Here is a 16,880-nt window from a genome sequence, read left to right as displayed (position 1 = left end):
CGCAGGGACAAGACGGTGCGTGCGACTCGACTCGAAAACCCCGGACGATTGCGTGTCATTTCGTTCGTGGGTGTGTTCGGATATCATTATTCTTTTTTATTTTTTTTCATTTTTGTTTTACATGCGTGTCGTGCTATCCTTGACCCCACATGTCGGCCTTGCGACGCTCGTGCCGCCGCAACGAAATGATACCCGACGCGATGCATTTTCGTGTGTAAATTATTTCCACTGTTCAATTCAGAAAATCACGTGAAATGTCGAACAATGTTTGCGGCAACTGAACGTGCCTCGTCACATGTTATTTTCGAAACGATTCACCGAGTCGCATCGATTAAGGAGAGACACCCCGTATACGGATGCTTGATAAATGCACATCCCGATGCACTTATCTTTGCGCAATCCGCGACTTGCGGACTGCCTCGACAGATGTCGCTAGACATCTGTAAAGAACAACGTTTTGTCTTCTTGTTGTCTCATTGTTGTCTTGTTGTTACAGCAAGTGTAGAATTGTGCGCGCGTTTATTGAGAAAAGGATTTGCATTTTCGCTTGCAATAGACAGCTACGATTTTTTTTTAATTTGCTCACGTTTTTCCACACTGTCCCGTGATAATTTATTTAATGCAGAGAATATCAGGGAAGTGTTGTAGTTTAGATTTATATAAATATATTTTTGTCTACGTTTTTAACACGTTATATCTCACGTTATGTAAGAAGTTGTTGGAAATTATGCGTCAACACGCGATTAAGAGTAAACGGCGAGTAAGAAGGATTCCCACTTAGCGCGATATGAATAATGCACAGAGCTACAATGTGTCGTTCGTCACGTCCATAAAAATCAGGCAAGAATTATTTAATTACTACTAGTACAGAGTCTATTTAAAATTTCGAATATTATTTGCAAAACCTGAATTGCAGTTTAGAAAAAACGTCTTTTTTTTCTCTCTCATTTATTTTATTGTACAAATTCTGTCTCGTTTATTTCTATCATTTTAAACTTCGTAAATTGAAATCACGTGAGGAAGACAAATATACAAATAAGTAACAATTTTTCTGTTTTTCAAAAGTTCAAAGAGAAAGACAGAAGAATGTCAACATCACTGAAGTCAGTTTCGAACGTTGTTTTTCGCGAAGACGTCAGTCTCGTTTCCATGGCGAACGGAGGGAACTGCCGCGAGAATGGCCATGAGAGTGAGAAGGCAGCCCACCGCAACCCCCGGGTCGATAATCTGCCACCCTCGCGAAGGAGTAGTTTGTTCGCGACGTTGCTCGTCGACAGTCGATCGGTCAGTTGGTCGGTCGGTCAGTTGATTCATTAGTTGCATGTCGGCGTTACATGGGACACCAATTGTCAAGGCTGTTATCACGGGTCTTCTTTCCAGACCTGAGACCTCGCAGCGGCATGGTACCGCATCCTCTTCGTTCTGCAACCTTGGGTAACCGCGTCATCTCGCAAACGGTACGACGACTAAGTTGAAACCAAAGTTAAGCTGCATAAGCGCCGTTTACCTTTCACTAGCTAATTTTCCAATAGCCGTGAAACGTGAAATTCAACAAGGAGCTGCAAGAACGGATAATCTCGCGCGTCTCTTTTTGACCGTTAATCGCGAAATGATTGCTTGCTTCATTTTGGACGCGAGAAAAGGATCATAGTCGCATCATAGTCTGACAATGTGAAACAAAGTATTTGAAATGCTCGAGGCAACGCGGTTCAAGTAGTGAAGTTCGAAATCGTCGGGGACGATTTCCGACTTTCGAAACACAGTATACAAGAGACGATGTTAAAATAGAATGATGCGTTGCGGCGCAGCCGGATTGTTGGGTTGTTGGTCGTTCATTCAGCATTGCGGCACGACTTGACATCATCGTTCGGATTTCGGTGAGATACCAGAAGACGTGCCAGAAGGCGACGACGACCAAGATGACGATGACAATCGCGGATGCTACTGGGTGTCGCCTGGTATCTCCGGAACCGAAATAGAGCGGGCGTACGGTGGTTTCGACGCCGTTTCAAGGACGCGGACACGCGAGTAGGAAACACGCAAAGCGTATTTCCCTGAAAAGTGAACTTCACTTTCGCTGTTGGTCGATCGATAAGAAGCCGTCGTGATGACGGCTCGATAAGGATAATCCACGTGGATTTTCACGAAAAAACAACCGTCACGCGATTACTTATAATGCGAGCGATTTGTCTTATTTCTGAAAATCGAGGTCGGATTCATGTGAACGAAGGTGATGCAGAGTGACGTTGTCTCCTGTATGAAGAAGAAGAATCATGAAATTATCATTCAATTTTTAACTTTTCTGGTTTTAATTCTGTTTAACCTGTTTTGATCCGAGATGAAGGATAAGAATTATTAAGAGTAATCAATTTCGATTAGTAATTGATTTCGATTAATTCTGATCCGAGATTGAGCATTGTTAAGGGACCGCTATTGGTTGACACGGTTATCGATCTCGCTATTGGAACACGTTTCGCGACAAAAGAAATTTGCAGGTCGATTTCGTGACGTTTATCACATCCAACACACCCACAGAAAAGATTTCTGGACTTAATGCTATTACTCTTTAATCTATCATAAAATAAGATCGCTATAGCGACAATCATATTTATTATTGAAAAGAAGCATATTTTAATCTTGAATAGAAAATTCGAAAATCTAGATTCAAATAATCTTCGTGCTATCTCATTCATTTTCTCAGAAGGATTTAGATACAAATTTCTAGCAAGTTCAAAATATTCTTGATTTAAGAATATTGAGATCTAAAAGACATCTTATTCTATTCTTGTAAGGGAATTTGTAGAATCTGCACAAAACGGCCAATATTTATGTGTTGCAATCGAAAATCGGGAAAGTGTTTCTGTGTTTCTGTTATTTACAATGAATAAGTGCAATACTCTACAAGAAATATTAAAAGGTATGGAAATGTCTTATCTCGAATCTTATTTCTCAAGTAAGTATATTGTATATACTTACTTACATTTCCATATCTTTTAATATTTCTTGCATTGTAAATAACAGAAACACTTTCCCGATTTTCGATCGCAACACATAAATATTGGCCGTTTTATCGGAATAAAGGACGCAGAAGCGCCGAGTCGACGAGCGACTGTGAGAAAATGATGCGTCGACATCGACAAAGCCTACTATAAAGTGGCGCTAATATCAAATTATTCTACATACAAGAATATATAAGCATAAATTTGTATATGTTACTCTTGTCTCGAGACAGTAAGACAATGTTATTTAATTCGAGAGAGAAGAATAGAAATTACTGATTTAAATTAAAAATTGTTTTATTTTCATATTTTTTATACTTGTAATACGATTAAATTAGTCAAGAATATTTTTCGTCTTGTTATCAGAAATCCTTCCTGAGGGTGCATGGTCGCTTAAACAGATTTAGAGATTTACAGATCGCCAACGCGTGATCACGCTTATCCTCGCCAAGAACGCAAACGCGAACGATGCATCAAAATCGTCTGACGTGTCTAACGCGCGAGTGCGAAATCGAAACGCACGGGTCACTCGTGAGAGTGATTCGCTCGCAAACTATTTCTAGACTAGTCGAAAAATAGCAGCGGTGTAAGCGCTGTTAAAAAGCCACTGCACCGATTACGCGAGCAACGCGCGGAGTGCATTTCTCTCTCTCTCTCTCTTTTTGCCTCTCGGCATACACACGGTGGGCGTAACGAAATTAAACTCTCGCGGGCTAGTGAATCGCGCTTAAACGCGGTTCAGATTAGTTTGCGCCGCGCTGCCATTACGCTCGCGACTATAATGATCTATAGTCGGGATGTGCGTCCCGAATCGTCTTGTGCTTTTATGATTTCCTTGAAAATAACGAGAGTATTCAAATCTCAAATTTCAGTTTAAATACAAAAAATTAATTAATCGTGAAATTAATAAAGAATAATTGAAGCTGTTTGGTTGCGATCGATTAGAAATGATTTTGTTGAATGAATTCGTTATCGATGTTGGCATTCCATTTTATAAGAATCTGTTTAGTGAGCTGTGAATTACTCTTTGTGAAGATATTTATTTCAAATTAATTAACAAAAATAATTTATCGGATTTTTGTTTTTATTTATGTATTTATTTATTTATTTGATGACTAATGTAAGGCCTGATTAAAATATGAGCGCGCCGTGGCCGGTACATCGTGGAATATTGCACCGGAAACATTTCGGGCGATCGCAAGTGGTAAGTTTGAGAAAATTTCGATTCGGTCCGTTGCGTCCTCGCGTCAGGAAACTTTCTCGGTAAGTTACTACTCTGCAGAAAAACCGACAATTTTTCGCTACTGTCTAAAATCGACCTGGAGAACATTCCGGGAAGAGAGTGTGACCACGCTCGTCGTTGACGTAAATGCCCGTGAAAATATCCGGTGGCGCGTCGCATTTAAAATCAGAATCCGTTTACGCCACACAAGAATTTTCAAAATATCGCATGTGGCTGCCTAAAAATAAAACAAAGCTCGTGTAAACGAGAAGTCGATCATGGAACATCGACGGGAACGCTCGGAACGTCACGCAAATATTTCACGAGAAAAAAGAACATCCGACGGAACTACGAATTAAATAATCAAACGGTATATCGGTATAACGTATAACGGTATAAACGGTAAATGAAATTATTGAAAAAATCGAATAACACTGACATCTCACTATCCGACATCAAAAAATGATCATTGCTCTTTTAGAAATGGAGAGATGCAGCTGACGACGACGAAAACAATTTTCGAAAAATGAAGGATATCCAAATTGAGCAGAACGTGAGAACCGCAAACGCAGGCAGTTATTATATTTTACCAGAATGATATGATCACGATTAACATTGCGGAGTGCATTAACTGCGATTTTCGTTATGGGATAACACTCTTTGGTCGGCCATTCGTTGATATGGTCTTTCGCGGGATTATTATCGACGTCATGAATCGCAACGCAAGATGACAAAGCCGGAGTAGCAGCGAATCGAGCTCTCAAATACGTCCGTGTAACAGACAATCGTGACGACATGCTCGAATTATATTTAGAGAGAACATCTCTTTCTCTTTCCGTATCTATCTCTCTCAAGAGGATGAGGGAGAGGCGAAATCGACGTTCGAGACGAGCCAGATCGACGGACTTTTCACAATGCGGAGCATTGTGTCGCGAAGTGCCGCGAGGGAAGTGCGCGTTTTGTGTCTCTGATACGTCTGTCTTTAAGAGGCGTCTGATAGCGATAAGAACGAGCTGCCGATATCGTACCGAGTAGTTTAATACTATTCGACTTAATTGTTCGAGGCTCGGCATTTATCTGGGTATCGAGAGTCGCGATCGACTACGATTACAATTGTTCAGATTAAACTTTTTTGTATTGTCTTTCTTTTTTTCCTCTTTGTTCTTTGAAAAACAAGAATGATAAGGACAAGAACGAAGTGTGTCACGCATTAGATATTTAATAATATTGGATGTTTCGTCGAGTATACATTTCCGTTTCTGTATTTTCTAGTTTTCAGTGAAGTTGTGAGTGAATTAAAGAGAAATTAAATTAAATGATAAATTTATTAATTAATTCAATATCTCTCTCATCAAATTTCTGATATCGTACATTTAATTATTCAGAGATTCACAGTTTAAGATAAACATAGAATTTATAATAACTTTTATTATATTATAGCATCAAACTTTTTTTATGACATATCCGTGTACGCGTGTTAAAAATAAATTAATATGTACAATGGTTTTATATCCATATAAAATTGAGTCGTTGCATTCGATCACGATAACTGCCGGGTGAAAGACTTAAACGACAGGAACGCATATCTCATTATGCGCTATTGCTCGCGAAGTGCGTGTCATGGCTGCGTGTCGGACTGCCGAAAAAAATCGCACCGTCTCGAGTACAGTGCAACAGTTGTACTCTCTCAATACGAGATGCTATCGTCTATCTGCTACTGCAAATTAGCGAATGCGCCATAAGTGGACCTTCGATAATACGCGCTAATTCCTTACAACGCGCGGCGACCGAACGCTATATAGGGTGTCCCAAAATCGCTGAATGTCTATTTTATACACAGTGTCCATGATCAGAAACACGATATTTTTTCTCTTGGCGAAATAGAATTCAAGTCAAATTAAAAGGTGATTGAAGCAAAAAATTAACAAATCTCAAATACATTTCCTGAATCGTGAATAGTGATTAGATTGTAGCAGATATTTTATTTATTTATCGTGATGAATGATGATAAATGATAAAACATGATAAAAGATAGTACAATCAGGAAGAAATTCTTTGCGAAAAAGAAACGAAAAGAAAAGATGTAGGACAAATATCTTTTCGATGAATTGTAAAGAATGTCTTCCTTTTGCAGGAGCAGAGAAGTTTAAAAGCTGGCGATCTCTCGCATCAGGAAAGTAATAATATGGCAGCGTCTACCATGAAACTTCAGAGCGACTCATTCACCTCCGAAAAGGTAAATAATTATCAATTATTTTTCCACGTTGATAAATAGATAAAATGCGATACTATCTGCGGTTCGTGAAGTTACATCGGTATCACAAAACGAAACTGATTAGATTATTTTTCACGCGATTACATGTTCCACCTATAAACTTTTCTACAAAATTCCGATCGAAGGCCGCGACCGATCGCGTCAAGCGTTGCTTGACGGAGAAGCACGAGGCGCAGCTTTCTCAGTTTACATTCGCACTTCTGGCGAACCACCAAAGACCGCGCGCGTTAAAGCATCAGCAAGACACCGACACAACTGAAAAATCGTAAATCGTCATTTTTAACGATGCTGGTGAACGCAGCGCTTCTTGGCACGCCAGATCGCGTCGGCGTTTAACGCAATTTCATCTGCATTCGCGATGCACCAGACTAGTGATTTAAACGCCGGGGAGCTCGCGGCCGGGCCGCAGTCGAAGTGGACACGCGTGATTCGAGAGGTCGTGAGAGGAAAAACGCAGTCACGTTCGTCGAGAACAGGCACGGTGATGCTGAGGAAGTGCAGTCTAGACTCGCGAATGGTAAACGAGCGTCGTCGCGTGAGAGTCGCATTTAGAAATAATTTGTTTTTATACTAATTTGTTCTTCATTTACGTATAGATTCATTTCCTCTGTAAACTGAACATATTTTTGGCCAAAAGATTTTTCAAACTTTATTTTGTCATCTTCCACGTTTCTTATTAGGTATATTTGCGAATATCCTTTCATCTTGTTAAATAGACGTTACTTATTGATAAGCTTTATCAAGCACTTTTGTAGTGCTAAATTCTATGAGAAATATTAAGAAAACTAACATTTTAAACATTGTTAAATTTGACAATCGAGTAATAAATCTTTAATGTTTAAAATTAATGTTCTCCGTTTCTTACCGTTCAACATTGCAAAACTCATCTAGAAAATTTTCAAGCACTTAAAAACCTAATTATTCCCAGTGAACATCCATCCATTAGCAAGCAATTTCTGACGCATATCCGCTTCAACGACATTCTCATTACCTTCCTCAAGATCTCGACGATATTCTTGATTTTCCTTCAAGACCTGAAGACTGAACGTATGATTTCTGCCTTGCAGAAAGCGATGGCGGCGCAGCAGCAACGGCAGACAGTCACGTCAACCGGCATTTTCAACCACGAGAAGCACATGGCATCAAGTTCGCAGTCGAGCATTACGATCGCCTCGAAATCGGGTGTGAGCTCGTCGAAATCAATGATCAGCGCGGCGAGTGCGGTGAACCAGCTGATGAACGGCATGCGACCGCCAACTGCTGAGGACGAGCTTCTGTCATTGCCGTTGGACGACCTGGATTTACTCTGCTCCAAGTCGAATCCGCAGGATGTGGACTGTGCGATCAACAAGTATTGCGGTCTCCTGGACAGCTTTGTGGAGCGACTGAAGGCAAGCGCCGAACAGAGCGGCAGCAAGAGCAATTGCAAAGCACCTCAGCTACTCAACCGGGTGAACGAAATCATCCGGAAAGCGTGGGCCGTGCCGACACACGGCCACGAGCTTGGCTACACCCTGTGCAACACCCTGAGGAACCGCGGCGGCCTCGACCTTCTCATGTTAAACTGCGTGGCGAACGACGACGAGCTGCAATTCTCGTCGGCGCGGCTGCTCGAGCAATGCCTGACGACGGAGAACCGCGCTCACGTCGTGGAGAACGGCCTCGAGAAGGTGGTGAACGTGGCGTGCGTGTGCACGAAGAACGCCAACTCGGTGGACCACGCGCGCGTCGGCACCGGCATCCTCGAGCACCTGTTCAAGCACAGCGAGGGCACATGTAGCGACGTGATTCGGCTAGGTGGTCTAGACGCGGTGCTGTTCGAGTGCCGAAAGAACGACGTGGAGACGCTACGCCACTGTGCTGGCGCGCTCGCCAACCTGTCACTATATGGTGGCGCCGAGAATCAAGAAGCGATGATCAAGCGCAAGGTGCCGATGTGGCTGTTCCCGCTCGCCTTCCACAATGACGACAACATCAAGTACTACGCCTGTCTAGCGATCGCCGTGCTGGTCGCCAACAAGGAGATTGAAGCAGCGGTCCTCAAGTCTGGCACCCTTGACCTCGTGGAGCCATTCATCACGTCGCATAATCCGTACGAGTTCGCCAAGTCGAATCTCGCGCACGCTCACGGTCAGAGCAAGAACTGGCTGGAGCGGCTGGTGCCGGTGTTGAGCTCAAAGCGCGAGGAGGCCCGCAACCTCGCGGCTTTCCACTTCTGCATGGAAGCAGGCATCAAGAAGCAGCAGGGCAACACCGAGATCTTCCGCACGATCGGCGCGATCGAGCCATTGAAGAAAGTCGCCAGCTGTCCGAACGCGATCGCGTCCAAGTACGCGGCGCAGGCACTCAGGCTGATCGGCGAAGAGATCCCGCACAAGCTCAGCCAGCAGGTGCCCCTGTGGTCCACGGAGGACGTACGCGAGTGGGTGAAGCAGATCGGCTTCGCCGAGGTAGCGTCGAACTTTGTCGAGAGCCGAGTGGACGGCGACCTGTTGCTGCAGCTGACCGAAGAGAACTTGCGCGAAGACATTGGCTTGACGAACGGCATCATGCGACGGCGATTCTCCCGCGAGCTGCAGAACCTGAAGAAGATGGCTGACTATAGCAGCCGCGATACTGGCAATCTCAATAGTTTCCTGCAGTCGATCGGCCAAGAATTCTCCATCTACACGTACAGCATGCTGAATGCCGGCGTGGACAAGGACTCGATACGCAATCTCTCAGAGGACCAGCTGCTGACCGAGTGCGGCATCGCCAACAGCATCCACCGGCTCAGGATACTGGACGCCATCAAGAATATGCAACACAACCAGTTCAGTTCGTGCGAGTACGAGTCGCCCGACAAGTCGCTCGACGTGTTCGTCAGCTACCGCAGATCCAACGGCTCGCAGTTGGCGAGTCTGCTTAAGGTACACCTACAGCTGCGCGGTTTCTCGGTATTCATTGACGTCGAGCGACTCGAGGCCGGCAAATTCGACAACAATCTGCTGCAGAGTATCAGACAGGCGAAACATTTCCTCCTTGTGCTGACGCCCCAGGCTCTCGAGAGATGCATACAGGACGTCGAGTGCAAGGACTGGGTTCACAGGGTGAGTTCAGAATGCTCTTTTTCATCCCTCACGCAATCATTAGAGAAATCTCTTCCTTTTAATAAATCTTGAATATATTAAGAATTAGTGAACTAATAATTAATTTTGATCTCGCAGGAAATCGTTGCTGCCTTACAATCGCAATGCAACATAATCCCGATCATCGACAATTTCATGTGGCCGGAGCCTGAGGAACTTCCCGAGGACATGCGAACAGTCTGTCATTTCAACGGTGTCCGCTGGATTCACGACTATCAAGACGCCTGCGTAGACAAATTAGAAAGGTAATTCTCATCGATTTCTTTCAAACTTTCATACTTTCTTGTATCTACAGTTAAAAAAATACAATTCGGAAAATAAGAGGCTAAAAGAATCGTTAAAGTAGTTTAATAAAATAATTCTACAATTCGATTATGTTTATATGTATCTGTTATTACATAAAAATTGTTATAAAATAATATTTTTATTAATTATATAACAATCTCAGTTCAACAGTTTCGTAATAAAAATTTCAAAAACTCATGTATAATAATTGTTAAGATAACTTTTTGCTTTTCTGTTTCTTCAATCGCAAAGGTTTATGCGAGGCGAGTTACCCATGAGATCTGAACTGTCTGGCGGAATTCCGCGCAGCATGGCGCCCAAGGACGTGGTCCAGCCTAACACACCGAGTAACACGAATATACGACAACAGCCCAGCTATCAGCGGATGCATAGCAACGAAAGCAGGGGTAGCGACAAGGATTCCACGGGCGGGCGAGACTGACTAGACGGCCCGCCCACAGCCATACCGAGCAGGTAGTTATTCCTGATCATTTTAGCACTAATATTAATTCGGACGAGCGAATCGATTCGTCAACGTCTAGGAAAAAGCACATAAAATATTGCGAGATTCATTAATCCAAAGTCTTAATGAGCTAAGACTGGGCTAATTACTACGAATAAAAAATAACTAATTCATTAATTTAAAAGTCATTGAAGAAAGTGGAAAACTTTAAATGATTACAGAATTGGTTTTTTTAGCATATAATTTTATTTAAATAAGAATAAATTTAGATTATCCTATTATTAAGTAAGGAATCAAACTTTAAGTTCATTAAAGACGGATATTTTATTACAAAGTTTAAATTAATTAAACAAGATTTCAATAATTTCAATTCAATTATTAGAAGCTATTGGATTCGTGCTAAGACGTTAACGAATTGATTCAAAAGTGGATTTTGAAGCGAGCTCTACTAACGCAGCGCTAATTTCTGTTTTTATACAGCCAAGATTGCGAATCGCGCTATGACAATCACGACTAGGTCAGTTAGCGATACAGATCTTTTATTGATGTTTAAGTGGTCAATCTGTCGCACCATCCTGCTGCTTTGTCGAACCCTTGCACATTAAATTATTAAATCAAAATATTATCGTTGTATTTTTACCTCTTTAATGTGTCTCATTACACGTATATATGTATATATGTACCTGCTTGTTGTAGACATATATTAAGGTGAAGGTTTGGATAAATTCTTGTCTAGCTATGTTGGACGTTTTTTTTATAATCTAGGTGTAGAGACTTCTTAATTAAGTATCTCAGATAAATAGGTAATAAAAACAGATTGATCAGTCAGAAACGAAATTTTAATTCTTAATGTAAATTTTAATGTATTTAAAATAGATTTTCTATCAACAAGAGTTTTGTAAAAATAAATGATAATTTTCAAATTTTCTACACCTAGAAAACCTTTGTAAGCCATTATTTATGCACAAATGTTAATTATTGATCCCAGTGATACATCCGCATGATATTATTGTGTCGAAAACTCCTCGACGTTCGATATAGAAAAAGCTTCACTTGAAAAAATATTCTTAACAGATGCAAATACCAATTCCCTACATTAAGATTAAGAGTACCCTGTAATATTAAATACTGATATAAAACTCATTAAATATTTATACGTTACATTGCAGGCTTAGAAAGTCGTCAAGTCCGTCCCGTTGGTTGATGGGCCTACCGCCCACGTCGCCGCGCTTTAAGTTCGTGCATACACATCCGGTGAATGCCGGCAACAGCTCGGCAGTTCCACGCAGGCCGCCGCGGCAGCCTCCCTCACCATCGACGCGCTCTCGCTCGTTGGAGCTGCTAGATCAGCAGGTCCAGGAGCGCAAGTCGCCGTCGGTCACCTCCGCGATTGTCCAACGACCACCGCTTCCCAGACCGAGGTCGCGTAGTCTGGACGGTTTGCTGGACGAGGACACGAAGAGTGGCGGCGGGGAACAGGATAAAACGCAGAATCGAGGATGTTCCATGACAAACTCGGAAGAGAAAACCGTTCTTGCTTTAAAAGCCAACCAGAAGCAGCCGGACAGCAAAGCTATCGCGGCCAAGAACGAACCTAGGCCGATGCCAAGGACGAAGCCGAGGATGTCGGACATTATCGAAGCCAAATCCGAGGCGGGAGACGTGCGGGTGTCTCTGGATAAGGACGAGGATAACAAGGAGGCGCCAACGCGTCCTCCAAAGCCCAGTCGGCATTCCAGCTTGGAGGGGCAGTCTTCGACAAATTCCAGCAAGCAATGCGGGGGGGATCAAGAGCGTCAAACGGACGAACAGGGAACCAGAGAGACGGCACAAAAGAGGCTGATGATGCAGGACGAGAACAACGATTACGACGATGACAAGTCGACGATGATGTTGAAAGCATCGAGGAGCTGTGGTGCGGGATTGGACTCCGACGGGAGCGCCTCGTCGAGCGAATACGGGGGGCTCAGGGCACGGGCGAAGGGCCCGGGCTCGCTGCTGTCGCTGCCGACGGGCGCGGAACCCAAACGCAAGCGGAACTTCATGGACAAGTGCGTGAATAAGGTGCGGTCGTTCATGAAGAAGTGAAGCGAGACTTCTTGTTTTATTTAATTTTGCGAGACAAACTCTCATCGAAGTGTGAAGCGCGATCGAGCTCGAACAACGACGAGGAACTTTAAAGGCTATCCGAATAATAATTAAAAAAAAAAAACAAGTAAAAAGACCGAAAGATCTCAAGATCCGGAAAGATCTTTCAAACGTCTCCGGACAAGATCTGGACGAATAAGTTAGGGAACTAAGGCCCAGTTCCACAATTTATTTCAACCGCGGTCTAACTCCTTAATGAAGATTCAACGCTGCGTCCGATGTCCAACGTATAATATTCAATAAGAAAGTTCATTTTCTAGAGGTTCTAGACGTGACGCAGTGCGAATTCTCCATTAACGAGTTAAACTCCGGTCAAAGTAAGTCGTAGAGCTGGGCCTAAGGGAAGTGTGATCGAGAAAATCTTCCGAGCGCCTTTTTAAATGACATATTCCTCAGAGTTGTTCTTACGTTGTTCGCGGAAGTTTCGAGGATCGCCGACGGCGATTCCTGAATCTCGTGGCGCCGAGTAACTTCGCGACGCGACAGTGTATCCTGAACTACGCGCGCAACTTTTTTGCGATCCGCCTCGTGTACAATGATAGGCAGCAAAGTATATACCGAAATGTTGCGCCTGAACGCGCGACAAATGTCTTTGTTAGGAGTTCCGAGGAGTTCCCGACCTCGAAACGCGCGCGCGTTATTACGCAATTAGCCTGCTTTTACAGGTGCCTTTTTGTAATGTATTTTTTCTCGTTAAATTGTATACAAACATATAAATATATTGTATATGTAGAGAAATGAACGAACGAATCGAGAACGTTTACTAGGATGGCGGCTAGCTCCTTATTTGTAATATTATTTTTTTAGGCAGTTCTGTGTTTCTTCTCGCGTTTAAAGGTGCGCGTGACTTGGCGAAGTCGCGAATCGTGGTTGTTCTTATCGCAGCTAACACTGGAAGCAAGTTGTACACACGTGTATTAGATGTTCGATAATACGTGCCTTGGCTAAGAGGACGATGTTCCTGCTGACAACTGCAATCTTTGAAATAAAAAATAAATTCATTTTTTTTCATTAAAATATAAAATTAGAATATAATATAGAATTAAGGAATAACATTCTATTACTAGTTCACGCGATCTTTTTCCATATTTCTAATTAAACGTTTCTACGTGAACTACCTGCGCGCACATTTCAATATTTTTATTAAGAGAAAATACAGTGTTCATGTCCTCTAAGGAATATCGTCAGCACGTGCAGCACGACCATTACCGGGCATCCGGTCGTAGCCGTGATCGTCTCTCGGGTTGCGCATGGCATTTTATTATTTAACACTGTTTCTCGTACCAATCTGGCTGACACGCTCTCGCCGAGAGTCGAGACGGCGACGCTTCGATATTCGTAGCTTAAGAGATCCGCCTGATTATCGCTGTATATTTTACCAAAGTTTCGTAAAAAGTTACGGATTTTATCGAGATGTTTGAACGTTTCTCAGAAATAAATTTTATTTAGCGAAATTTGCTTCTCTTTTCTCCGTCATTCGTTCCTGAATGTCTTGTGGAAATCTTGGGCGAAAACACTGCGCGATCGTTTTTTTTCCCCATTGTATTTATTTACAAAAATATCAAATATTTATAAAAACAATATTTAAAATATATATCTCAGATCCTGTTCTTCCGTAACATTTATCATTGGTCAACGTTACTGGTCAACATGAAATGTTACAATTTATAAACTACACAAATAAACTCGTACACTCAATATCTTTTATGAACAAGACTTACGAATACATCTTTCCGTTCCATCATTGTTCACAATTTGATTATCTTAATAAAAATGAGCTGATTGACAAAAATAATAGCCGTGAAGGCCTCAAAGTCAGAAGAACGCGAATGTTTTTGCTTGGTTGTTACAAGTTTACGAAACGTTATAACCATATTATCTTTTTTTTATACAAATGAAATTATTTAATTTAATCAAAATTACAAATTAATACGTAAAAAAGCAATAAATTAGTTTTATTCTTCATTTTTGCTTTCGAACCAAGAAAACAAAAATTATAATTTCCAAAATTATTAAAGCACGTAAAATGTTCATTTAATTAACGTAAAATTGTTTCTTATCTATTAATAATATCGTCACGGCCTCTTAATCTGCGCATCAGAATCATGTCATTTCGCATGAGAGTCACTCGCTTGGCGTGCAACGCTAGCAGCACCGAGTCCTCGAAGAACTGTACGATGTACATCTCCGTTGCTTCTTGTAACGCTTCAAGTGCAGTCGCTTGTATTCTTCAAATTAATTTTCAATATATCAATTTCTAATCTATCAAATAAAGGTGTAAGTAGATATATTATGGAACACATGTATCCTCATGAATAAAATTGCTTGCACGCGTAACACAAAACCTGGAGAACAAGTTTTGTAATTTTTAAATAAATTTTATCTTATAGCGTTTTGTCTCAAAGTAATATATTTTGCGAAAATCGCATCTTATAAATAAACTATTTGATGCGCATCTAAGAGAAGTCTCAACGTGTCATTCTAATTAGTTATTTATGCAATCGTGCTCAAGAATGAACATAGGCCATACAGCGATGATCAATAATTCCATAAAATTAGATATCAATATTATTTACCTCCTGATATCCTGTCTTGGAAATATCTCGAGGAAGATTTCCCTGACTACACGTGCAAAAGGCATCTTAGGTATGAGAAAATGTGTCGTCTTTCTTAGATGCTTAATTTCCTGTAGTACTCGACTTTTTCTTTTACGTTTATCCACTAATACGGTTGTCTGCAAAATAACGATTACAAATTTAGCGATTCTTGAATCAAGAGATTTATGTAATTTATTAGACTTGATTTGGATTTAATCATAGTTTAGTTAACATTATAATTACCCTTTTTTCACTCCGTTTTCCTTTCTCATTTCTCATCCGTTCACTGAATGATCTGAAATATACGTATGTTTTATCAGGTTTTTCAAGAAAGTTAAGATAATACGAATAAATAATATCAAATTAATATAAACATACAAATATAATATACATAACGAATGCATAAATAATACTACAAATAAATGGAAATATATTATTAATAATAATAATAATTACGTAGAAATTATATATAATTGTAATAATGTTCTTTTAATATTTAATTCAGCAATGTCAAAAGCAGATGTCCATACAAATGTTGACACTTACGTTGGCTCCCGTTTTCGACGAACCATTACTGCTTTTATGTTCTCACAATTATTAAATTATCAACTTTCTCTAATTATTTCAACTGCAAACAATATTCCACGACTTATTCGAACTCGAACAAAGCGTTTTCCAGTCAGGAAATCAACAAGTGTCACAACAAAACGTATATTAATTTTACAAACGCACGAATTGGCGCCAATTGTCTATAAACCTAACCTACAGACTTAAATTTGCCACAGAATGAAGTACATTATGGACGGGATAGAAAGGAAACTCGCTGAATAAATTATAACGAAGATAGACTGACGCCGACAGCGCGAAGCTTGCAAGCCGAACGCAGAGAGAAACCTGAGAGCGGCCACCAGCCTCCTGACGTTTGGCGCCGCCTGACAAAGTCGACGTGAACTAGTTCGTTACGCTCGGTAATGATACAAGTGAGCATTTTCCACCGGTACGGAAAGTACATACCATGAATAGCTACAATCCGGCGCGAAGCGCGGTAGTCCAGTGGCCAAGCGCGAGACTCGTATTTTGCCATCCGCGCAAGTTGGGTTCGAGACCGAGTGTGGTAATTTTTTTTTCGGATTTTTGTTTCTTTGTGTTTGCATTATATTTTTTTATTATGTACATAATAAATCATTATTTACATAATATTTTGGAGGTATACGTATATAATGAGACATAAACATGTACATTTAACATTTGTAAACTTTTTATTTATTTATATAGTTTGTATACTGTCGAGTGTTTATTTATTATAAAATTCTGACATAACCGTACAGTGTTGCGGATGGAAAATTTATATAAAAGCATAAAAAACATAAATGGTTTTATATAAATTTTCATCCGCAACACTGTACAGTCATAGGCACAGAGGTTGTGACACTGCTTTTTAATGAGTCAGAATTTTATAATAAATAAACACTCGACAGTATACAAACTATATAAATAAATAAAAAGTTTACAAATGTTAAATGTATATGTTTATGTCTCATTATACATATACGTATACCTCCAAAATATAATAAAACATCATAATAAATCATTATTTACATAATAAAAAAATATAATGCAAACACAAAGAAACAAAAATCCGAAGAAAAAAAATTATCACAACTCGGTCTCGAACCCAACTTGCGCGGATGGCAAAATACGAGTCTCGCGCTTAGCCACTAGACTACCGCGCTTCACGCCGAATCGTAGCTATTCATGGTACT

General features: G+C 40.9%; 2 protein-coding genes and 1 long non-coding RNA gene across 8 annotated transcripts in view; 2 read left to right on the top strand and 1 right to left on the bottom strand.

Moving 5' to 3' along the window:
• The window catches only part of LOC105283746 (sterile alpha and TIR motif-containing protein 1), a 101,716-nt gene extending 87,742 nt beyond the window's left edge, over positions 1-13,974 (top strand). For 3 of the 5 annotated variants that reach the window (XR_894737.3, XR_894738.2, XR_894736.3), the window contains 6 exons: positions 6,356-6,457; positions 7,564-9,585; positions 9,703-9,869; positions 10,162-10,383; positions 10,853-10,889; positions 11,542-11,644. Coding sequence is in view for 2 of the 5 variants with exons in the window: in XM_026973072.1 (XP_026828873.1) it covers positions 6,356-6,457; positions 7,564-9,585; positions 9,703-9,869; positions 10,162-10,337; positions 10,853-10,889; positions 11,542-12,460 (3,423 nt within the window). In the remaining 3 variants the exon portion in view is untranslated. Of the gene's footprint in view, positions 1-6,355; positions 6,458-7,563; positions 9,586-9,702; positions 9,870-10,161; positions 10,384-10,852; positions 10,890-11,541 lie in introns of all 5 variants that reach the window. The other 2 variants (XM_026973072.1, XM_026973071.1) reach the window with 2 other exon arrangements.
• LOC109611266 lies at positions 151-2,297 on the top strand. Its single transcript, XR_002193602.2, has 2 exons — positions 151-1,457; positions 1,533-2,297. It is a non-coding gene; the product is annotated as an uncharacterized LOC109611266 (long non-coding RNA).
• Positions 13,975-14,517: 543 nt separating the features above from the next.
• On the bottom strand, positions 14,518-15,992 carry LOC105283747 (histone H3.3). 2 transcript variants are annotated; one of them, XM_011346767.3, is made up of 4 exons: positions 15,664-15,976; positions 15,361-15,412; positions 15,097-15,254; positions 14,518-14,748 (listed from the first exon to the last, which is right to left on the bottom strand). In XM_011346767.3, exons 1-4 carry the CDS (start codon positions 15,687-15,689, stop codon positions 14,577-14,579), a joined length of 408 nt encoding a protein of 135 aa, XP_011345069.1. In that variant the 5' UTR covers positions 15,690-15,976; the 3' UTR covers positions 14,518-14,576. The 2 variants fall into 2 exon arrangements, with proteins under 2 accessions (XP_011345069.1, XP_011345070.1); XM_011346768.3 differs by having other exon boundaries at positions 14,665-14,782; positions 15,664-15,992.
• Between the last annotated feature and the right edge of the window lie 888 nt (positions 15,993-16,880).

This window comes from Ooceraea biroi, chromosome 10, assembly GCF_003672135.1.
Source record: "Ooceraea biroi isolate clonal line C1 chromosome 10, Obir_v5.4, whole genome shotgun sequence".
NCBI classification, from domain to species: domain Eukaryota; kingdom Metazoa; phylum Arthropoda; class Insecta; order Hymenoptera; family Formicidae; genus Ooceraea; species Ooceraea biroi.
Note: the sequence above shows the minus strand (reverse complement) of the source record. Positions and strands in the feature narration are given on the sequence as shown.

Excerpts from the sequence above, each read along its gene's own strand:
- LOC105283747 (XM_011346767.3), bottom strand. The coding sequence starts at position 15,689 with ATGGTTCGTCGAAAACGGGAGCCAAC. Across the intron at positions 15,413-15,663 it reads CGTCGAAAACGGGAGCCAAC|ATCATTCAGTGAACGGATGA; the intron begins GTAAGTGTCAAC and ends CGTATATTTCAG. Across the intron at positions 15,255-15,360 it reads GAAAACGGAGTGAAAAAAGG|ACAACCGTATTAGTGGATAA; the intron begins GTAATTATAATG and ends GTTATTTTGCAG.